At 49.1% G+C, this 23,756-nt stretch overlaps 2 protein-coding genes across 3 annotated transcripts in view; both read left to right on the top strand.

The window, feature by feature from the left end:
- The window catches only part of PRUNE1 (prune exopolyphosphatase 1), a 34,406-nt gene extending 19,299 nt beyond the window's left edge, over positions 1–15,107 (top strand). For both annotated transcript variants that reach the window (XM_080984665.1, XM_080984666.1), the window contains 3 exons: positions 1,085–1,179; positions 1,269–1,427; positions 13,655–15,107. In XM_080984665.1, coding sequence (XP_080840791.1) covers positions 1,085–1,179; positions 1,269–1,427; positions 13,655–14,131 — 731 coding nt within the window. In that variant the 3' untranslated portion in view covers positions 14,132–15,107. The remainder of the gene's footprint in view (positions 1–1,084; positions 1,180–1,268; positions 1,428–13,654) is intronic.
- A 3,063-nt stretch (positions 15,108–18,170) lies between these two features.
- Positions 18,171–23,756, top strand: part of BNIPL (BCL2 interacting protein like) — a 28,446-nt gene continuing 22,860 nt past the window's right edge. Inside the window, exon 1 of the mRNA XM_080984785.1 lies at positions 18,171–18,330. Within this exon, the coding sequence (XP_080840911.1) occupies positions 18,287–18,330 (44 nt within the window). The 5' untranslated portion in view covers positions 18,171–18,286. The remainder of the gene's footprint in view (positions 18,331–23,756) is intronic.

Raw genomic sequence — 23,756 nt, forward strand, 5'->3', positions numbered from 1 at the left:
AAAAGAGCGCAACCTGCAGCGGCGCATCTGCGCATGCGCAGGTTCAAATTCGCCACTTCTGCGCATGCGCGTAACGTCATTTTGCACTTCTGTGCATGCGCGAGCTGCGAAACCCGGAAGTAACCCTTTCCGGTACTTCCAAGTCGCCACGGGACGTAACCTGAAAGAACGTAACATGAAGCGGACGTAACATGAGGTATGACTGTACTATTTCTTAGGAATCACAGGCGGGGTGAGTGCTTTCGAACTCAGGTCCTGCCTAGGGGCTTCCCATCAAGGCATCCGGCTGGACCCGGCGAGAATGGGATGCTGGACTAAGTGGGCCATTGACCTGGTCCAGCTAGAGACCTCTTCTGATGTTCTTATGGAACCTCCAGGTCCAGAGGCAGTCGATCTCGATTCCCAGGTTCTTGGGGCATTTTTGGCCATTGTGGGAACGGGATGCTGAACTACCGTATTTTTCGCTCTGTAGGATGCACTTTTCCCCTCCAAAAATTAAGGGGAAATGTGTGTGCGTCCTATGGAGCGAATGCAAGCTCCTTGGCTTCAGCGAAAGCAAGGCAAAGCCTCCGAAGCGCAGAGGAAGCGCTCCCTCCGCGCTCTGGAGGCTTCGCATTGCTTTCACTGAAGCCTGGAGAACGAGAGGGGTCGGTGCGCACTGACTCTCCTGGCTTCAGCGAAAGGAACCCGAAGCCTTTGGAGCACAGCGCGAGTTCCTGCTGCGTTCTAAAGGCTTCAGGTGGCTATCCCTGAAGCCTTTGGGGCGCAGTGGGAACTCGCGCTGTGCTCCGAAGGCTTCGGGTTCCTTTCACTGAAGCCGGGAGAGCAAGACTCTCCTGGCTTCAGCAGAGAGGGAGAGCTGCACAGCACCCCTTCAGCGAAGTGGGAGGAGAAATGGAAGGGGCTCCGTTTCTCCTGCCGCTTTGCTGAAGGGGCGCTGAGCAGAGAGGGGAGATTTTTTTTTTCTTCTCCCCCTCCAAAACAAGGTGCATCCTATGGTCGGGTGCGTCCTATAGAGCGAAAAATACGGTAGATGGGCCGCTGGCATGATCCAGGAAAGCTCTTCTTATGTTTTTATGACCAGGACTCACCACAGACCAGATGCTGAGGAAGGACCTCAAGGCCCTCTCTGGGGAAACTGCTGTGATTGCGCTCAGCGCCGTATACATGAACCTACAGGTGAGCACAGGAAGGGGCCAGAAACCATTTCAGGTGTGCCTGTGTTGCCTTCCTCCTTGTCTCTTCTCACGCTCCTCCTCTCCACTCAGGCCTTCCTGCGCCGTCCCGGTTTGGAGCAGGAGCTGTCTGCCTTCTGCCGACAGAGGAGCTACGACGCCTTGCTTGCCATGACCATCTCCTTCAACGAGCAGAACGTGCCTTTCAGGCAGCTCGCCGTGTACAGCCAGCACCCGGAACTCCAGGCAGCGGTGAGTTCGAATGGCGCCCTGTCGGCATGAGAGAAAGAATAGCTAGTCCTTCCCTAGAAAACACAACAGGTTGCTGCAAGGGGCCTCTTCCTTATTGGTCCCCGCAAAGCATTGATTAGAAATAGCCCCACCCTTTTCTCAGTGATAGGCTGGTCACGTTCATTTCTGAACTCCTGTGCCTTTAAACTAGGGGTGTTTAAAGAGGGAGAGATTTCCATCCCCTCCGGCATTCGTTGCAATCGCCGCCGTTTCCATTCTGCTGCAGTCCGGCTTCCGCTAAAACCTGTTTTGGCCAAGACTAACATACCGTATTTTTCGCTCCATAAGATGCACCTAGTTTTTAGAGGAGGAAAACAAGAAAAACAAAATCTGAACGAAACAGTGGATGTGTGATTTTTGTGGTTCATGCTGTGGCCACAGACATGTGATTTGACATGTGATTTGGGGTAGCCCAATGCAAAACTCCTGAGAATTCATGTGGATCCATGCTTTGTAACCACGTTTTTCCGACGCTGCGGCCCCACAGAACAGTGGATACGTGATTTTTTGGGTGCAGGCTGTAGCCATGGACATGCTATGTGATCTGATGGTGAATTTGGGGCGACCCAATGTAAAAATCCTGAGGATCCATGGGCTTTTACCTCCCCCCTCCCAGGCAGCCTCCTTTATTGCTAGTGTCCCTTATCTCCCTTCCTGATCGCTTACCGATCAGCTGCTGCCTTTCAACACTCCCTTCCCTCTTGTTTGCCTTAGTGTCTTTTCCTTAGCTGGAGCAGTTTTTTGCTCCTCCTTTTCTTCTAATTTCTCTCCTCATTGCTTTAGTCTTCCTGTTTCCCCCCCTTTGCAAGTTTGCTGTCTTTACCTCCCACCTCCCAGGCAGCCTCCTTTATTGCTAGAGTCCCTTATCGATTGTGGAATGAATTGTGGAATGTTGGGAGGACAGATAAAACGAATTCCTTCTTCACCCAGCACGCTGTTGAACTGTGGAACTCGCTGCCACAGGAGGCAATGATGGCTTTAGAAATGGATTAGGAACATTGGTGGAGGGGAAGGCTATTAGATGATTTTGAATGCTTGTTGCTGGAAACAACAGGAAGGAAGAGTGGCTCTTGTGCTCAGGTCCTGCGTCAAGGTTTCCCTTTGGGGCATTTCGTTGGCCAGTGTGTAATGTCATTATGTAATGTTCATGGACTGAAATGTATGAAAAGAGTGAACTCTGCTCCTATTCGCTTGCATGATTTCTGTTGCTCGCCTCGGGCGAACATGTAGAATTGCAGCAGTTTCGGACAAAGCTCTCTGACTTCCACGCTGGTGGGACAAATGTTAGAGAGGTCCATTCAGGCTTCCCCAGCTTGATCTTTTGCACCTCAACTCCCATACATCTGCGCTGGTGGGGGCTGATGGGAATTGTAGTCCAGCTGGGGTAAGACCCCATCGTTTATCTGCTCTTTTGACAGGATAGATACTCAGTACCAAAGACTACACGTTTTCTGTCTGAAATAATTGATAGGGGATTTTTATTTACCTAAAAGAGGCTGCTGTATCTTGCCTGGGGAAATTCATAATGTTATGTTCGTTCTGGCTTTTAAAAAATAATAATTTAGGTTTTACATCGTTTTATTGGGGGTTTGTGCAATGTTATTTCTTCTTATATGTGTTAAAATAGCTTCGATTTGCTTGGGGCATTTAGAAATGAACGTTTGTTCACGGTGCATGTAGTTTTTACGTGGGGCTGCGTCGGCGTGCGTTGATTTTAACTCGGAACGCCTTTCGTACGGATCCACCCTCCTTTTCTGAACCTCTTTACGATGGTGTAAACACTAGATGCACACAAGCATGCGAAATCAGGCCTCCCAATTGATCCGTGCCGGGGTAACCTGCAGCTGAACCCATGGCCCCTTTCCAAAACCCCACCCACTCCACAAACCCCCACCACTTTGGCCCCACCTGCTGCCACATTACCCCACCCCCCAAGGAAACAACATTCACCCCTCCCCTGGATCTGAACTGTTGGGAACTCCCCCCTTGCAAAATTGGCTACTGGTCCGAAAGCCACCTTTCTCTTCCAGAGTTCGAAGTCGAGACCTGCAAGGTTTCCATGCGCGGACAAAAAAAATCCCTGCTATTTTGATCGAGTCCTTTGTCCTTTTCCTGGGCTCCCTTCCTCCCCGTCAGCTCTCACACTACATTTCCACGGTGCCCCAAAGTCTCCACCCCATATCCTCTGCCTGCTTCTCCCCAGATCTTCCCCGTTGCCATAGCCGGGCGTGTGTGGGCCAGGAGAGACAGTCCTTATTCATCCATCCATCCATCCATCCGTCTGGAGAGAAGGGAGCCTTGCTTGGCTGACTCCCAAGGCAAGGGGGAGGGATGTTTACGCAGGCGAGTGGGTCCCCCACCCCTCTGCTAAAGCAGTCGTCATTTATTAACCACGGTCAAAGGTTTCTGAGATCACCAGCTAACTAAGTGGGGGGACGTTCAGTGCGCAGGAAAGCCCTGTCATGCTCGCGGTTGTCACACTACATTTCCCCCGGCCTGCCTGAAGGAAGGTAAGTGGGGTCTCTGGGGAGGGTCTTCTTTCTTGCACCCCCCCCTTTCCTCTGTCCTCTGCCCCACTCCCCATCTTTGAGTGGCGGAGGGTCTCCTTCTCAGCCCTGCATTAATTCGATTCTGTATTGATTTGATTCCTTTTTTTTCTGCACAGGCTGAGCTTTAAGAAGGAAGGGTGTTAACGGATTCCATTTTCTCCTCCCTTTCTTTCTTCCTCCCTGCCGGTATTTAAAAAGCTCGTTTGTGTGTTCTGGCAGGAATCAAAGGCGCCTCCTTTTTTAACCACCCTGAATGCATTTGCTCAGTGCGGATATGCTGCTGTGTCCAATAGGGCTTAGGATAAATTTTCTCTCCTGCACAACCTACTACTAATGTTTATTATTATTATTGTTATTATTACATGCATGTTTACAAACCTGCAACCTGTATTTCAATACAAAAAAATATGGCAGCGTGGTGAGAATCTTGGAGACTATACCACTCCCTTATTATTATTTTTTAAAAGATCAAGCCCCCAGTCCTCAGCATTTTCAGAGGGCTTCATTTTTTCCAAAGTGCATTGAATGTTTACGAAACTGCAACCTGTATTTCAAACTGGAAAATTGGGCAGCGTTGTAGGAACCCGGGAAAATCTCATTCTGACCTATTATTATTATTAAAATCATGCTTTTCAGTTGGCTTAGTTTCCCCCCCAAAGGGTAAAAGTTTAAGCAAGCCTCTCCAGACATGTAGAACATTCAAGTGCATTGAAATCTCGTTTTCAGCCTAGCGCTGATTTCTGAAGGTTTAAAATGCCAGTTTTTAACTGTCTCTTTACTGATAATTTCATTGTTTTATCCTTTTTGCAAATCGCTTAGTGGTGTGGGCCCCCCCCAACCCCAACCCCCACCAAGCGGTATATAAATTTTATGGGAAAAACTTATTTATTTAAATTTGGAGAAGTGCTTTGGAGGCTGTCTCCTGCTTGAAAGAAATAACCCTTGGCTGAGTAATCATATCAGTTCTAGTTAAGCAACTGGTTAATTCAATCTGCATGTGAGTTAATGCAATCATTCGGGTGCAGGGAGAAAGCCAACCCCCCCACGCCCACCCCCAGCCGGCTAGAGAAGCATCAAAAATTGTGAATAATACGCTCAAAAAGCAACCAAAAGCGAAACAAACCCTCTGCAGTGTTTCAGTTGCAAGAATAAAATTTGCTCAGTGGTGGTTTGTGACAACTTGCGATAACACAGCCAGTGGGAGAGGGAACCCTTGTCTCTATTTGTGCCCAGACCGATGGAATCCAATTTATTTCAACTTCCAAGCCAGCCGTCCCCCAAAATCCTTTCGCTCCGAACCGCGGCTGCTTTTCACTTGACCGCGAAATTTCCCCGCCTGCCGAAGACAGGCGTTTGTGTTTCGGAAGCTTCCGCTGCAGCGAACTTGTTCGTCTTTGACGCTGCCGAGAGCCCGTCCACCATAGCATTGTCTTGCAAGAGAGATTCCCTTTGGGGTGTTTGAAAAACAACAACCAGCCCTTCCGAGGGGCGAGGCCTCTTCGGAGACGGCGCCTTCTGGGGACCGTGTGCTGGTGGTGGGCAGGGCCAGGGGCAAAACTGGGCGGAGCAACGGATAGAAATGTCGGTTTTATGCATGAGGCTAGCTTCAACGCAGACATCCATCTCTGCCCCCTGCCTGGGCATGGAAGAGCTCAAGGGCACAACCTTCCAAAACACTCATGGGGGGGGCACGATGGAGGGCTGTTGAAGGGTGAAGTTGGGTGTTGGAAGATTCGGGACAGATCGAAGGAATTCCTTCTTCGCAAAGCGCTGAGTTGACCTGCGGAACTCCCTCCTACAAGATGGCTTTGAAACCTGGGCGGCTTTGAAAGAGGACAGGGCAAATTTATGGTGGAGGAGAGGCCTAGCGATGGCTGCTAGGCATGATGGCTGTTCTCTGCCTTCAAAAGCTGCAGGCAGCGATCCTTCTGAATCCCAGTCTCTGGAAAGCACAGGAGGAGAGAGCTGCTCTTGAACTCAAATCCTACTTGCTGGTTTCCCATGTTATAAACAAAAATCTGCCCTTTTCCCCTGATGGGGTATCCAAGAGCCCATATAGAGTCCTTACGTAGGTTCCCTATTGGTAGGAGAAAATAACAGAGGCCAACCAGAGAATATTGAGAAGCAAAGCAGCTAGTAAGCTTGATCTTTATTGATCTGTTGCTCACTCACCACGCGCAGGAGGGAGGAGGAACCCTGAACAATGGTGTGCAAGCCCTTGGGTTAAGTACTCAATTCGTTCCGGAGGTCCGTACTTAACCTGAAACTGTTCTTAACCTGAAGCACCACTTTAGCTAATGGGGCCTCCTGCTGCCGCCGCGCCGTTGGAGCACGATTTCTGTTCTCATCCTGAAGCAAAGTTCTTAACCTGAAGCACTATTTCTGGGTTAGCGGAGTCTGTAACCTGAAGCGTATGTAACCTGAAGTGTATGTAACCCGAGGTACCACTGTATAGACTTTTGAAATTGCCACCCTGTAGATCAAGACCATCCCCAGAAACATCATACATACATCACAGAAGGGGTGTAGCTCAAGACTTCCACCCACATACCTACATCACAGAAAAGGCGGTCTACAGCAGAAATCTGAGTGCGTTGTTTATCTCATGTGACAGGTTGCCTGTTAATGCTCACTTGATTGGATACCCTGGGGAACCTGGCCAGTCTTTTGTAATGATAAATACTTAGTTCCTGAGCCAGGTCACAGGCTCACCCTGTTCATACACAGACATACCCTTAAGACAGGATTTGTGAAGAAAAAGGCAATGGGGAGGCTTTTCCATTTTCCTTTGACCTTGCAGAGAAAGAATTGAGGTCAGTTTGGGAATCAAAAATGGTTTCAGGTCGGTCTTCCTGTGCTGATCTATGTACGTGCTTGGTTGGTACATTTATGAACATTTATTATATATCTAAGACCTCAAAATTCCTATCACACTCACAGGCCCTTGGTTGGCTCCATGAGAACAGGATCCTGGCCTAGGTGGGCCATGGGCCTCATCCTGCAGACTCTTCTTTTTTCATTGCGGTCCAGAACATTTGGAGGTTGTTGAAGGACCGTTTACCGCGAGGAGCAAACTGGGCACGCATGTGTGGGCTGCTTGGTGGGATTGGAAACCTTTTTCGCTGCGCAGTACATTTAAAGTGTAATAAACAATAATCTGCCCTTTTTCCCTTATGGGGAACACAAGAGCCCTTATAGAGTCCTTTGTAGGTTCTCCATCGGTCGGAGAAAATAAAAGAGGCCAAGAAGAGAATTATTGTTGTTGTTTAGTCATTTAGTCGTGTCCGACTCTTCGTGACCCCCTGGACCAGAGCACGCCAGGCACTCCTGTCTTCCACTGCCTCCCGCATTTTGGTCAAACTCATGTTGGCACCTTCGAGAACACTGTCCCACCATCTCGTCCTCTGTCATCCCCTTCTCCTTGTGCCCTCCATCTTTCCCAACATCAGGGTCTTTTCCAGGGAGTCTTCTCTTCTCATGAGGTGGCCAAAGTCTTGGAGCCTTAGCTTCAGGATCTGTCCTTCCAGTGAGCACTCAGGGCTGATTTCCTTCAGAATGGAGAGGTTTGATCTTCTTGCAGTCCATGGGACTCTCAAGAGTCTCCTCCAGCACCAGAATTCAAAAGCATCCATTCTTCGGCGATCAGCCTTCTTTGTGCTCCAGCTCTCACTTCCATACATCCCTACTGGGAAAGCCATAGCTTTAACTATCCGGACCTTTGTTGGCAAGGTGATGTCTCTGCTTTTTAAGATGGGACCTAACGCATTACATTCAGAGAATCTGCCCATTCCTTTGAGACGGTGATTACCCAATTCCTGCCCTCCCTCCTTGCAGAGAAAACATTTGGTCAGTTTAGGAGTCAAAATGGTTTCAGGACGGCCTTCCTGTGCTGCTCCAGACATGTGGTCCACATATCTATGTTTGTGCTTGGTTGGTACATTTAAATAACATTTATTATAGATATAGATGATCTTAAATTTTTATTGCAAAAGAAAGAGGCCCCAAACCATTCTCCTTAACTCGATATCTTTTGCGGTTCTTCCTCTGCACGCCGCCCCCTGGAAGGAGCTTATTAGGAAGCGGGAGAAGTTAATGGACGCATAACAAGCGAGGGACACGGTTCGCAAAGCGGCTAATTCCCCCAGCCTCCGTCCTTGACAAGGCAGCTGTAAAAATCGTCTTTTTCTCCCTCTCTGCCCTTCCTCCTTGAATACAAATGAGGGCAATTCTTTGGGTGGTTTTTCTTTCTTTCTTTTTCAGTGGGAAGTCCTCACAGCTTTCACCTCTGGCAAAGAAAGGCCTTCAAGGCTGGGCAGGTTGCAAGGCTGGCTGTAGCTTTGATGCTGCCCACTGGTTTGGTGTGTTGTTTTTTTTTAGGGGGGGCTCCTCTCCCTATGGGACACGGGTGGCGCTTTGGGTTAAACCACAGAGCCTAGGACTTGCTGATCAGAGGGTCGGCCGTTCGAATCCCCGCAACGGGGTGAGCTCCCGTTGCTGAATCCCTGCTCGTGCCAACCTAGCAGTTTGAAAGTATGTCAAAAGTGCAAGTAGATAAATAGGTACCACTCTGGCGGGAAGGTAAACGGCGTTTCCGTGCGCTGCTCTGGTTCGCCAGAAGCCGCTTAGTCCTGCTGGCCACATGACCCGGAAGCTGTACGCCGACTCCCTCGGCCAGTAAAGCGAGATGAGCGCCACAACCCCAGAGTCGGTCACGACTGGACCTAACGGTCAGGGGTTCCTTTACTTACCTCTCCCTACTCCATCATTATTTTTAAAAATTGCTTTTCTACCACCATATCATAAACAAATGTACATGCCAAAGCAGTTTAAAGCAATAAAACCATACTATAAATCCATTAGAAAGTTAAAAACGGACATGAATTGACCCTTGTGGAAGGACGTACTCCTGCTGGAATAGAAAAGTTTTCAGCAGGTGTTTTAAAGTTCTCCTGCTGGATCTCCAGTGGCAGGGAGTTCCACAGAGCCGGCCCGATGATGACCCCAAAGGCTCGATTTCTTGTGGTTGTCAAACGAGCCTCGCAAAGTCAGGGCTGCGGCATTGGTAGGGCTCAGGCAAAGGGGATGGGCGGGTGCAGTGCTATTTGGAACCGGAAGGCAGGCTAGAATTTGGGGGAGCCTAGGGGAAGGTCCCCCAGGTTCAGTCCCCAGGATCTCCACCTTGGGCAGCAAAATATATTCCTGAAGCCCCGAAGAGCCACTGGGTCCGTGATCTGAGTCTGCAGGAAGCAGCTTCCTGCGTTGCTCTTCAGATCAGCATTCAGAACCCTGAGGACTAGAATCTTAAGATTTTAGTTTTAGAGGGAGAGCTGTAGCTCTGTGGCCTAGCGCTCGTTTTGCACGAAGGACGTCCCCAGTCCAATATCCGACAGCATCCACACGTAGAGCTGGGAAGTACCGTATTTTTCGCTCTATAAGACGCACCAGACCCCAAGACGCACCTAGTTTTTGGAAGAGTAAAACAAGAAAAAAAATATTCTGAATCTCAGAAGCCAGAACAGCAAGAGGGATCGCTGCGCAGTGAAAGCAGCAATCCCTCTTGCTGTTCTGGCTTCTGGGATAGCTGCGCAGCCTGCATTCGCTCCATGTGACGCACACACATTTCCCCTTACTTTTTAGGAGGGAAAAAGTGAGTCTTATAGAGCAAAAAATACGGGATCTCCTGCCTGAAACGCAGGAGAGATGCTGTCGGTCAGAGCAGACAGTACTGGGCTAGATGGCTGCTGCAATAAAAGGATCCTGGTCTAGGATGGGCCTTTGGGGCATGATCCGGCGTGGATTCTCCTTGAACCTTGGACCTTCATCCAGCTAAACTTTGGTTCTCTGGGACCCGCGTAAATTCCGTTAAACCCCCCTCTTTTCCAAAGCAATTGCAACTTCGAAACGAACAACCCTGCAGGGCTGTTGTTGAGAATTTCCATGCTAGTTTATGCGGAAGCACTTGCAACCGCTGCTCTGCTGTGCGGGATACAGCATGGCACAGTGATGAGAGTTCTGAATTAGAACCCGGGACAGACACGGGTTCGAATCCCCACTCAGCCGTGAAACTCCCTGGTTCTGACCTTGGCCGAGTTGCTGTCTTCTCTCTGCCTAACCTACCTCACAGGGTTGTTGTTGTGGGGATTAAAGGAGGAGGGGGAGAACCACGTGGACCACCTTGAGCTCTTTGGAGAGAGAAAATTTCCTCCACAGCAGGGGGGGGGGTTGGTCTGGATGACCCTCTGGGTCCCTTCCAACGCAACAATTCTCTGATCTCAGCTGTACACATGTGCTGCGCATCGTGTGCGTGGCGTCATGTAGCCACTTTCTGCCGCCACGTGGCCCCCGGAGGGTCCACGAATTACAGAAGCGGCCCTCGACCCAGAAAATCCGAGCTAGCCCTGCGTCGAAGCGCCAAAAAAAGGCTTTTGACCGTTCTGAGCTGACCTTGCTGTCAGATGAGGGGGGCCTCCTCTTTGTGAAGGCATATTTTGGGACTGTTCCTAACCCCCACCCCACCCTCTCCTCTGCCTTTTATTGGCAAAGGCTAATCTGGCATCGCGACGGCAGGCTCAGATCCTGTGGCCGCTGTTTCTGGATTTGCCTGACGTCGCGGACAGCCCACAAGTGAGTCACCGCCATCCAGGGGCTGCTGTCCTCGGCTGACTTCCACATTTCCAAAAGGGGCTGTCAAAAAGACCTAAAATAAGAGGCTCTTATCAACAGCCCTAGAAACTTCCACGCCGGCGGTGCGAGAGAGCGAGCCCAGCTTAGGACGATTTCTCTCGCCTTTGCCACCCCTTCTACGCCCATCCTTCGCCTCTCTGATCGAGGTGAGTGGTTGGGGTCTCAGGATGCGACCAACAGGTGGGAGGAAAGCCCCTCCGTCCTGAAGACGGGGCCCATGAGGTGGACTTTGGTCTGGCCTTCCTCTTTTGTAGCCTTGCGCGGAGGCGCCGCTGCAGATGGCCTTCTGCAGTCCAAACATATGCACTGCATAATAATAATAATAATAATAATAATAATAATAATCTGGCTGAGTTTCCCCAGCCACTCTTGGCGGCTCCTAATCAAGTGTTAAAAACAGTACAGCGTTAAATATAAAAAACTTCCCTAAACAGGGCTGCCTTAAGATGTCTTCTGAATGTCAGGTAGTTGTTTATCTCTTTGACATCTGATGGGAGGGCGTTCCACAGGGCGGGTGCCACTACCGAGAAGGCCCTCTGTCTGGTTCCCTGTAGCCTCACTTCTCGCAATGAGGGAACCACCAGAAGGCCCTCGGCGCTGGATCTCAGTGTCCGGGCAGAACGATGGGGGTGGAGACGCTCCTTCAGCTATACAGGACTGAGGCCGTTTAGGGCTTTCAAGGTCAGCACCAACACTTTGAATTGTGCTTGGAAACGTACTGGGAGCCAATGCAGATCTCTCAGGACCGGTGTTATGTGGTCTCGGCGGCCGCTCCCAGTCCCCAGTCTAGCTGCCGCATTCTGGATTAATTGCAGTTTCCGGGTCACCTTCAAAGGGAGCCCCATGTAGAGCGCATTGCAGTAGTCCAAGTGGGAGATAACCAGAGCATGCACCACTCTGGCGAGACAGTCTGCAGACAGGTAGGGTCTCATCCTGCGTACCAAATGGAGCTGGTAGACAGCTGTCCTGGACACAGAGTTAACCTGCGCCTCCATGGACAGCTGTGAGTCCAAAATGACTCCCAGGCTGCGCACCTGGTCCTTCAGGGGCACAGTCGCCCTATTCAGGACCAGGGAGTCCCCCACACCCGCCCGCCCCCTGTCCCCCCAAAACAGTACTTCTGTCTTGTCAGGATTCAACCTCAATCTGTTAGCCACCATCCATCCTCCAACCGCCTGCAGCTGAGCTAAGGCTCTTTATTTGCTTGCTTCATTTTATTTCCTTAACCTTTTCTCGCCCCTTTCTCCTGTCGTCGTGAGACCCCAGGCTGCACACATTTATTTTCAGTATTGACTATTGGTTTATGAAAGTAAGGGCACAGCAATATCCAAACAGCGAAAGGCATACACGGCAGCCGTTTCGTGATCTGCATTTCTAACCGATTCGGTTTTTTAAACTCTGTGGCCACGTAATTCTGCGAGGACCTAATTACTTTTGAACCGTTGTTTTTCAGCTTTCTGTATTTCATCTGTGTGGTTCTAATTTGAGTCTTGGTCTGGGGGGGGGGGGGGAAATGCGAGGTTTGAATAAGTAAGGTAGGAACACAAGTAATTTCACATGCACAATTGCCGCTGTACGCACAGCGATGAAAAATAAATACATAGAAAGGGGGCTTACCAAAGTGCTGGAAACTCTCACGAGGCTGTTGGGAATCTGTTTGGGAGTTTCCCAAAGCCCAGAATGCAAGGCAAAGGGCTGAAAAACAAAACCTTTTTGCATCAGGAAAACCCTTTGTGGAAAGAGGTTTTCAGCCCTCCGCCTTGCTTTTTTAAAAAAATTATTTAATCAATTTTTCGATACAAACATCAACCACAAAATACACATACAAAAAAACCCCATGATAACAGTAATAACACAATTTGACCATTCGGATTTGGATTCGCTGATATACCTATGACTACACCTTTTTTAAGGGACACGGGTGGCGCTGTGGGTTAAACCACAGAGCCTAGGACTTGCCGGTCAGAAGGTCGGCAGTTCGAATCCCCGCGACGGGGTGAGCTCTCGTTGTTCGGTCCCTGCTCCTGCCAACCTAGCAGTTTGAAAACACGTCAAAGTGCAAGTAGATAAATAGGCACCACTCCTGTGGGAAGGTAAACTGCGTTTCCGTGTGCTGCAAGCCTCAGCTTCAGGATCTGTCCTTCCAGTGAGCACTCAGGGTTGATTTCCTTCAGAATGGAGAGGTTTGATCTTCTTGCAGTCCATGGGACTCTCAAGAGTCTCCTCCAACACCAGAATTCAAAAGCATCAATTCTTTGGCGATCAGCCTTCTTTATGGTCCAGCTCTCACATTACTACTGGGAAAACCAGAGATTTAACTGTACGGACCTTTGTCGGCAAGGTGATGTCTCTGCTTTTTAAGATGCTGTCTAGGTTTGTCATTGCTTTTCTTTTCTTTTTTTAAATAATTTTTATTGAATGATTTTATGTTACAAAAAACAATACAGCCATTCTACCACTAAATATAATTAAGAAATAAAAATTACATACATCAATATTTAATTTGTTATCTGTTATTTACTGTCTTATTTCCTCCCAAACATTCCATACAAAACCACACATATGTGCAGACACCCACACTCCCAAGAAGCGGGAAACATAATTAATCCTAAATTGTTATCCGCCTACTTTTACTTCCTTTGTCACTCGAACGCTAGCACGGAGTCAAAACTATTACAGTGGTACCTCAGGTTACATACGCTTCAGGTTACAGACTCCGCTAACCCAGAAATAGTGCTTCAGGTTAAGAACTTTGCTTCAGGATAAGAACAGAAATCGTGCTCCGGTGGCGCGGCAGCAGCAGGAGGCCCCATTAGCTAAAGTGGTGCTTCAGGTTAAGAACAGTTTCAGGTTAAGAACAGACCTCCGGTACGAATTAAGTACTTAACCCGAGGTACCACTGTGTTGAACGTATCTTGTATAACCATCGGGCTTGTTGTGTTTCTGTTTCCCCAGGTCTGCCGAGCTTTGGAAACCTCCAGCAGCCCTCCCCTGAGCCTGTCTCCCCTTGACAGCCCGTACGCCACCGTCCAAGCCTACCACCAGGGCAACACCACCGCCTCCCGCAAGAAAGTCCTCCCCGTCGTCCGAGATTTCCTGCGGGAGTGGGACCGGCCGGCCCCCGCCACCATGGAGCCCGAGGCCACGGCCCCGTACGGCAAGACAAGGCCGGAGCCCCGAGGCGCCGAACCCTGCGAGCGAGAGCAGGGGCCCGGCGGCCCCAGGAAGGACCCCGCGAAGCCACACCGCCTGGGGGACGACCTGGCCGCGGACGACGACACCCCGCTGCCCCCCACGCCCATGAACAGCCTGGTGGATGAGTGCCCCCTCGACCGGGGTCTCCCCAAACTGTCGGCCGAGGCCGTCTTCGAAAAGTTCAGCCGCATCGCCGAGGCTCGCTCCTCCGCGGACGACGAACCGGGGAAGAAGTGATGCTAGACGGACTCCTTTTTGAAGCCGGGGAAATTCTCTAGCAGGGGTGTGTGAATGTGTTTGTGTGTGCGGACGGACGCACGGACGGACGTGGGGGAATCCAATGTGCGGCACTTTTCTCTGCCACGCGGTCCCGCACGCGGAGAAACGAGAGGCAGCAGGGAAAGGATTTTGGGCGGGGAGATGGTTGGACAAAGCATTTCTGCGGCTCGGGGAGACAGACCTTGAGCACGGGGTCTCCACTAATGGCAAAGTCTAGAGACAAAGATGCACAGAGCAGCTGCCCGCAGGTAATAATAATAATAATTCATTATTATGGTCGGAGACCAGCTTGCAAAACACATAATGGGACTGCACTCCCAAAAGCAAAGCAGACATTTAAAACAATATGCAGCAATGGCAGGTATAATTTTCTAGATCGCGGGGAGACCTCTGTCGACGGGGGTCCCAGGGCAGTTCTGGCTTTTGGAAACGTTTTGCATCTACTGTTTGCTCCCCAGTTCCATTGGCCGTTAAGAGCAAGAGGTTTTGATCCACAGAGCTCAAGGCTCATTGAAACGGGAAAGAGAACGGTCCAGTGAGCTGTTGATCCAGAGATAGGCCATTGTCTCAATAGGGATTGGAGAAAGGCATTGATATCTGTGGGACATGCACACACACACACACACACACACACACACCATTTGTCTCACCGTCGCCTCCTGTCCCAACAGGTCAGGCAGGCTTTTGTGGGAAACCTTCCAGACCTGTTGGACCAGGCCAGAGGGGAAAGTACGGCGAGACTTTTAGCTCCGCACCGGGGCAACCGCTGCAAACGAAGCTGAACCATCACTTTTTGCAAGATTTTGGGTCTGGGGAGAGCTTCACCGCGGGCCAAAGACTTCAGCCGCCTCTGTGTGTCTCTAGCATGCTGTTGTGGAGTGTGTTTGAAATGGATTTAATACACTTTCTAATGAATAAAAGCAAAAACAAAGAACCTGCCCTCAAATATACATTCTATTTTAGAATATATCGTGTCTTTTATTTCTGTGCCAGCTCCTGGCAGATCAGATGTCTAGGAATACTGTGGTTTTAAAAAACACCTATTTTTTAAAAAAATCTATATATCCATCCTCAATATACCCATTAGTCAAAATGCAGAGAGACCGACCAGAGGGGCAGAAGACAGAAAAGCTGATGGAGGAGAGAGGGAGGGAGAAAAGGATGCCCCTCCCACTTTTGGCTCTGGCTCCACCCACCACATGGTTTGGCCCCGCCCACACCCACACACCATCCTCTGCGGATCAAACATTTCCCCTCCCTCACCATGATCAATCCATCAGATATTGAGAACCAGGGTGGGTGAGCGTTGGATGGTGACCTGCGAGATCCGGGTTCGAAAATCTCCACCCAGCCACGAAGCCCTTGCCGGGGTGATTTTGGGCCAGCTGCTGTCTCTCAGCCCGACCTACCTCGCAAGGCTGTTGTGAGGATGAAACAGGTAGGGGGTGCCGGGAAAAAAAATGCACGCCACTTCGAGTTCCTTGGAAGGAAAGGCCGGGTTGACAAATGGAACGAAGAAAGAAGAAAAAAACACACCCTGTTTTCCCTCTTGGCTGTGAAATGCAGGGCTGAGGGCAGCTTCACCTGTTGAATTCCTAACCGCTTGTGCCGGCAGTGGCGAAGGTTCAGGATTCCTCCCAGGGAATGCAGGAAAACTAAAGTTTTTGTCCCAGGAGGAGATTTCCGCCCCGATCCGTGATGGAGCATAACATGCGCAGGATTGAGAACTCTGGGTGTAAATTGGATCTGAGTATGGACACCACCTAAGGGACACGGGTGGTGCTGTGGGTTAAACCACAGAGCCTAGGGCTTGCTGATCAGAAGGTCGGCAGTTCAAATCCCCGCGATGGGGTGAGCTCCTGTTGCTCGGTCCCTGCTCCTGCCAACCTAGCAGTTCAAAAGCACGTCAAAGTGCAAGTAGATCAAGAGGTACCGCTCCGGCGGGAAGGTATACGGTGTTTCCATGGGCTGCTCTGGTTCGCCAGAAGCGGCTTAGTCATGCTGGCCACATGATCTGGAAGCTGTACGCCGGCTCCCTCGGCCAGTAAAGCGAGATGAGCGCCGCAACCCCAGAGTAGGGCACGACTGGACCTAATGGTCAGGGGTCCCTTTACCTTTTTATGGACACCGCCTATCTGGGCTGCATTCCTTTCGATGGGGGTATGCAGGTACCAGCACCCCGAGACATGTGCGGGATGTCAGTCATAAAAATACACATTTCACAAGGTTGCCGAAGAAGAGGGTCATTTATTGACGGGAAAGGGCTTTTAAAACTTGACAGTGCTGCTACTCCACTAGCTAACACTAGAGGGCAGGGTTAAGTGCAAAACGGGAGAATATAGAGACCCATGTCTGGTGTCCCAGGTAGACTGCGACTGCCTATGGAGGCTACATTCCTAGCTTTCGTGGCAAATAATATCAGAAGCCCCAATAACAAGCCTGAACGTTGGCCAGAAAAGATGGCGCAGGGCTGGAAAGTCTACAGCTGTTTCACTTACTGATGAGCAAGAGAACAGAAAATGTTTTCAGATGTCAATTTTTATTTGCTGTTCGGTTCAACTTGGTTCCCAGGTTTCTTAAAGTCGTTTGGCCGCTTTGAGAGCAGAATGCTTTTGCTGGAGAGGTCACTGGCCTGGTCCTTAATCATCACCATAATAATAATTTTATTCTTTGTATCCCAGCCACTCTGGGTCGCTTCCAGCAAAATATAAAAACACAACAAAAGGCAAAACTTTAATTGGCGAAACTTACTGGTAGAATAAGAAATAAAGATAAACTTTTTAATAAAAGAATGGACATGGTTTACCGAATATTTACAGATAAATTGCAAACGGATAAAAACATTCGCAGGATTATTGCAATGACCTGCAGTTTCATAAGAGTATATGCTTAAAAGTAGATAATTAAATGAGCAAATTACCGGTAAATGAATTTGGATAGGTGGGAGGTATTAAAAAATGAATTTAAGGAGCTGCAGAAAGAGGGGGAAGGAAGTCAAAGTCTGAAATGTTAAATTGATTGTAAAACTAATGAAATGTATAAACTTGAAAAGTATGAATAAAAACATTTTTTTTAAAAAAAACATTAAAAACTCCTTGATACAGAGCTGCCTTCAGATATCTTCTAAAAGTCATATAGATTATCTCCTTGACATCTGGCGGGAGGGCGTTCCACAGGGCGGGTGCCACTACCGAGAAGGCCCTCTGCCTTGTTCCCTTTACTTTTCATAGAATGATAGAATCGTAGAGTTGGAAGGGACCCTGACGGTCATCTAGACCAACCCCCTGCAATGCAGGAATCTTAGCTAAAGCACCCAGCGAGGGAACTGCCAATAGGCCCTCAGAGCGGGACCTCAGTGCCTGGCTCTCCATGATTCGATGAGAAGTGAAGTTACAGGGACTTAGGGAGCCTCCAGCCCCAGAGGCAGTCTACCCAGATTGCCTTTGGTCACTGTGATAACAGGAAACGGATCTAGATAGGCTACTGCCCTATCTAGTCTTCTTTTTTGACTTCCATCATTTTCTCTGCCAATCTTCCGTTTTAATCTTTTGTTTACACATTTCTAATTTTTCTTTTGCCTTTAAATTATAACCTCCCCAATCTTATTCCCTTTTTAACAATATTTCTTATGCTTTCACAGAACATCTTGAAAACCTACAAACGTTGTCTGCTCATCACATATACTTTTCAGATAATATGTAAATTTTCCCCAGTCCTCGATGAACTTCTGGTCTCGCAAATATCGAATCTCGCAAATATCGAGGTTTGTCACTGCTTTTCTCCCAAGAAGCAGGCGTCTTTTAATTTCGTGACTGCTGTCACCATCTGCAGTGATCATGGAGCCCAAGAAAGTAAAATCTCTTACTGCCTCCATTTCTTCCCCTTCCCCGTCCTTGTTTCTCCCCATCCCTAAATCTTACTTTAAAAATTGTTTTACCTTTTGCAACGGCATTAGGACCCAGCCGCCCTTTTCTGAATCATGCTGAAAAACCAGTTTGGGATGAGTCCAGGCTGTACGCCGGCATATTGGAACACCCCAGAGTTGCTGTTTTGTGTCTTTGACCTCCTCTTAGGAGCAGGCGAGGCCAGCATTAGTCCTTGCGGTGGGGCCGGATGGGCTCTTACGTTGGCGATGAGGCGGCTCTGCCTTCCGAAAGGTGAGTCCGAAAGGTGATTCGCAAGGGGATCTCAGAGGCAGAGAGTTTGCTCTGAGTGCAGAAGGCTCCTGGTCTAATTTCTGGCATCTCCAGGTAGGGCCAGGGGAAAAAAACTCCTTTCCAAAATCCTGGGGGGGTTGCTGCTGACCCGTGCGGGCGATACTGGCCTCAATCCTCCTGTGCCCCTATTGAAACAGTCATTTCCTCAAAACCTCAACGGCTGAAAGCTTGGCATTGTTTTTAAGGGAAGGGGGTGTCACTCAGTGGGCAAGGGAACCTGCCTTGCATGCAGAAGGTTCCACGTAGATTTGGGAATGTCCCCAGGAGAGATGCTGCCGGTCCGTGTAGTAGACAACAGTGAGCTAAGTGGCTCTGACCAGGTAAAAACTGGCTTCCTATGTTTTTATGCCCTTTCCTGTCCAGTTTCCAAATCTCAGGGGTGCTTGGAGACATTCCCAAGGGAGGTTCAAAATAAGCCTGTTATTATTCTATTTATTTATTATTATTATTTATTGGATTTATATATACCATCCTTTGTCACAAGATCTCAGGGCGGTTTACAACCGCGACAGAGAAAAGAAGGCTTCGAGAACCTGCCAAAGGAAAAATAATAATACACTGCTCTGCGGGTTACAGGAGGGAGTCCTCAGTCCCTGTTTCGTGCTCCACACCTTACGGTGTTAATCACCATGCCAAATCCTGGCTCTGCAGAATTTGGGATGCCGTGAATATAAAATGTTCCACACCCGACATTTGGGACCGGTCCAAAGTGTCTTAGGGGCCAACACCCACGTCGTGGTGTCGACAGAGAGTCAGTCTGGGAGACCAGAGTTCGAATCCTCGCTCGGCCATGAAGGACGTGGGGCTTCCTTGGGTCACGTTGCGGCTTCTCAGCCTAACCGACCTCTCGGGATTGTTTTCTGAGGATGAAACAGGGAGAGAACCAAGTTCAAAGATGTCACTATTAATATACAAAACCCTTAACAAATTGGGACCGGTTTACCTACAAAATTGCCTTAGCCCATAAACGCCCCCTGGGCCAATTTGATCGGTGGAACTGGCACTGCTACATAATATCTGTTCTGCATTTGCAAGATTTGATTGTTTAGAGTGTCAACTGTGGAACTCCCTGCCTACTGATATCAAGCGTCTTCACTGTAGTCTTTTAGGGGCCTGCTAAAAACCAGGGCTGGGCGATAATCTGGTTTCCCTCCATTTTTGCATAGGAGGCACACATCACAATTCGCAATATATTGCCAGGTCAAAAATTATGAAACTGATATCACAATACGAACTTCAAACTGGTTTTGGATGATATATCGATATATCGCCCAGCCCTACTAAAAACATTGCTGTTTAGACAAGCCTACCCAGATGTTTGGAAAGTTGATGCGAGTTCTGTTTTGGGCCTATTTCCATTTCAACTTTCCGAGCTTTTAATTATTGTTGTGTAGAAATTAGATTATTATGGTACCTCTGGATGCGAACGGGATCTGTTCCGGAGCCCCGTTCGCATCCTGAAGCGAACGCAACCCGCGTTTGCACGTCTGCGTGTGCGTGGGTCGCAATTTGCCGCTTCTGTGCATGCGAGTGACGCCATTTTGAGCTTCTGCGCATGCACGAATGGCGAAACCTGGAAGTAATGCGCTCCATTACTTCCGGGTCGCCACGGAGCACAACCCAAAAATATTCATCCCGAAGCATATTTAACCCGAGGTATGACTGTATACTAAAGTAAAATTCACTTCCAGTGCTCCGCCCACTGTTGCCTCAGGCACAGCCCACGACTGACATTTGGCCTCTGGGAGGTTCCTCAAAAGGGACTGTGGCCCTCAGGCCTGAAGAAGGTTCTCCGCCCCTTCCATAATACAATGGTGAGTCTTTCAGGTGTCATGAGACTCCCTTTTTGCTGTGATGTGGTTTTAGCTGACCGCAAGCTCAACCGTGTGATGAAGCAGCAAAAAAGGCTAATGCTATTCTAGGCTGCATCAACAGAAGTCTATAATCCAGATCAAGGGAAGCAATAGACTCACTCTATTTTGCCTTGGTCAGACCACACCTGGAATCCTGTGTCCAGTTCCGGGCGCCCCAATTTAAGAAGGATGTTGACAAGCTGGAACATGTGCAGAGGAGGGTGACCAAGGTGATCAAGGGTCTGGAAACCAAGCCTGATGAGGAATGGTTGAAGGAGCTGGGTATGTTTAGCCCGAGAAAGAGGAGATATGAGAGCCATCTTCAAATATCTGAAAGTCTGTCACATGGAAGAAGGAACAAGCTTGTTTTCTCCTGCTCTGGTGGGTAGGACTCGAACCCATGGCTTCAAGTGACAAGGAAGGCGATTCTGACTCAACATCAGGAAGAACTTTCTGGCAGCAAGAGCTGTTAGATAGTGGAATGGGCTCCTTTGGAAGGTTGTGGGCTCTCCTTCTTTGGAGGTTTTTAAGCAGAGGTTGGGTGGCCGTCTGTCATGGATGCTGTAGTTGAGATGCCTGCATTGCAGGGGGTGTGACTGGATGACCCCCTGCGGTCCCTTAAAGGTAAAGGGACCCCTGACCATTAGGTCCAGTCGTGGCCGACTCTGGGGTTGCGGCGCTCATCTCGCTTTACTGGCCGAGGGAGCCGGCGTCCAGCTTCCGGGTCATGTGGCCAGCAGGACTAAGCCGCTTCTGGTGAGCCCGAGCAGCGCACGGAAACGCCGTTTACCTTCCCGCCAGAGTGGTACCTATTTATCTACTTGCACTTTGTGCTTTCGAACTGCTAGGTTGGCAGGAGCAGGGACCGAGCAACAGGAGCTCACCCCGTCGCTGGGATTCGAACCGCCGACCTTCCAATTGGCAAGCCCTAGGCTCTGTGTTTTAACCCACAGCACCACCCGCATCCCTCTGGGGTCCCTTACGACTCTACAATTCTGATTCTATGTATGTGAATGGTATCTGTTTGTGAGCAGGGCATGTATGTCTATCTACTCTTGACTCTGGCCTCATCTGCCGTAAAGGAGCGCAGAAATAAATAACACACCACACATGCTCAGGGACACTCTCGTCCTTGACAATTTCATGTTTTCTGTAGAGAGGTCTGGCGAGGAACTCTTCAATTCCATTGTTCTACGACAGACACAACGCTCCCTCTGCAAAATAAACCACATTTTGTCTCTCTGGCCGCTGCTGTTTCTGGGATACGACGTCAGCCAAAGAAATCTCTGCCTTTTCAGTGTTCAGATGTGTTAGGACCTGTTCGACTCGTCCGGAGAGGAGGAGGAGGAGGAGGAGGGGAGCGTGATTCATGTCTGGGAGGCTCAGCGAGACACGGATCACCGATCTGGAATGAGGTGTTTTGCAGCCACCACAGAGTCAGGCTCACTTTCGTTCAGTGCACTCCCCTGGTGAACCAGGAAGAAACTAGCCCGGTGAGGAACGGTTGAAGGAGTCAGGTGTGGGAAAGAGGAGTCTGAGAGAAGAGATACGATTGCCATTTTCAGACATCTTTTTTATAAAAATCAATAATAAAAATAATAAAAATAAAATTTTATTTATATCCTGCCCTCCCCAGCCGAAGCCGGGCTTAGAGTGGCTAACAACAGTAAAAATAACACAACACTCTAAAATCAATTCATTCTAAAATCAATTCAGAATCAAATTAATGGCAACCATTGGGATAGAGTTCTATGAGGATTACCAAAGGAGTGGGTCAGACTGTGCCTTGGCCAAAGGCCTGGTGGAACAGCTCCATCTTGCAGGCCCTGCGGAAAGATGTCAAATCCTGCAGGGCCCTAGTCTCTTGGGACAGAGCCTTCCACCAAGTCGGGGCCACTACTGAAAAAGCCCTGGCTCTGGTTGAGGCCAGCCTAACCTCCCTGTGGCCTGGGACCTCCAAGATGTTTTTGTTTGAAGACCGTAAGGTCCTCCGTGGGACATACCAGGAGAGGCGGTCCCGTAGGTACGAGGGTCCTAGGCCGTATAGGGCTTTGAAGGTTAAAACCAGCACCTTAAACCTGATCCTGTACTCCGCAGGGAGCCAGTGCAGTTGGTATAGCACTGGGTGAATGTGATCTCGCAGCGAAGACCCCGTAAGGAGTCTCGCCGCGGCATTCTGCACCCGCTGGAGTTTCTGGTCAGTCTCAAGGGAAGCCCCACGTAGAGCGAGTTACAATAATCAAGCCTGGAAGTGACCGTCACGTGAATCACAGTGGCTAGGTCAGGGCGAGAGAGGTAAGGAGCCAACTGCTTAGCTTGGCGGAGATGAAAAAATGCTGCCTTTGTTATAGCTGCAATCTGCGCCTCCATGGAAAGGGAGGTGTTGAAGATTACACCCAAACTCTTAACGGACGGTGCTGACATTAATTGCGCCCCCGCAAGAGATAAATTTTTATTGTTTTCTTTACACAGTTGTTTTACAATACATTAAACCACATATGCACTTTTAGTTCTTTGCAACTTCCCTCCTTCCCTTCAGCAGGTATCCTTTATTCTCTCCCGTCACGTACTATGATTTTTAACCTCATATCTATCTTATACATTGTAGGAGTTACTTCAGTCCTGCCAGTCTTTTTTAAATTCTTACAATTATCCTTTAAATACACAATAAATTTACTCCAACTTTCCTGGAATCTCTGATCGTCCTGATCCCAAATCCTGCCTGGTCAGTTTGGCTAACTCCGCATTTTTCATCATTTTCGCCTGCCCCTCTGCAATGGTAGGAACTTCTTGTAATTTCCAGTTTTTGGGCCAGCATATTCCTTGCCGCCATTTTCAGATATCTTAAGGGCTGTCACATGGTCGATGGAGCAAACTGGTTTTCTCCCGAGGGTAGGACTCGAACCCAGGGCTTCAAGTTACAAGGAAGGAGATTCCGACTGAAGAATTTTCTGACAGTAAGAGGAACAGTGGAACAGACTCCCATGAGAGGAGTCTTTTTTGGAGGTTTTAAAGAAGAGGATGGATGGCCACCTGTCATGTATGATCTAGTTTTAGCCTGCATCGCGACAGGGTTGGTCTAGATGACCCCAGGGTCCCTTCTAACTCGACGATTCCATGTACAAATGTCTTTGTGGCTGAGTACGGCTCCCATCTAGCCTACAAGCAGACAGCCAGGCACCTCTCAGAAAGTTACAAGGAGAGACTTTCCCCTGTCCTGAACGTGTGGTAGACTGCTCCTGAATCTGGAATCTCCATTTAAGACACCTCATGACTAGCAGCTGGTCAGTGAATTTCTCTCATCCCCTTGTGGAACTGTATAAGTCTCAAGTCGCCACCCACATCTTGTGGCCTGGAGTTCCACAAGTTTCCCCTCCTTGTCTGAAGGGTTTCTTCCTTCTGGGCAGTTTCGTCGAGGGACCGCATCCTTAACAACAAAATAAATTTTGAAACCTGTCTATCAAATGCTAGGATAGCATGAGAGCATGAGACTCTTAACCTCAAGGCCACGAG

This window comes from Podarcis pityusensis (genome assembly GCF_964106645.2).
Source record: "Podarcis pityusensis genome assembly, chromosome: 16".
NCBI classification, from domain to species: domain Eukaryota; kingdom Metazoa; phylum Chordata; class Lepidosauria; order Squamata; family Lacertidae; genus Podarcis; species Podarcis pityusensis.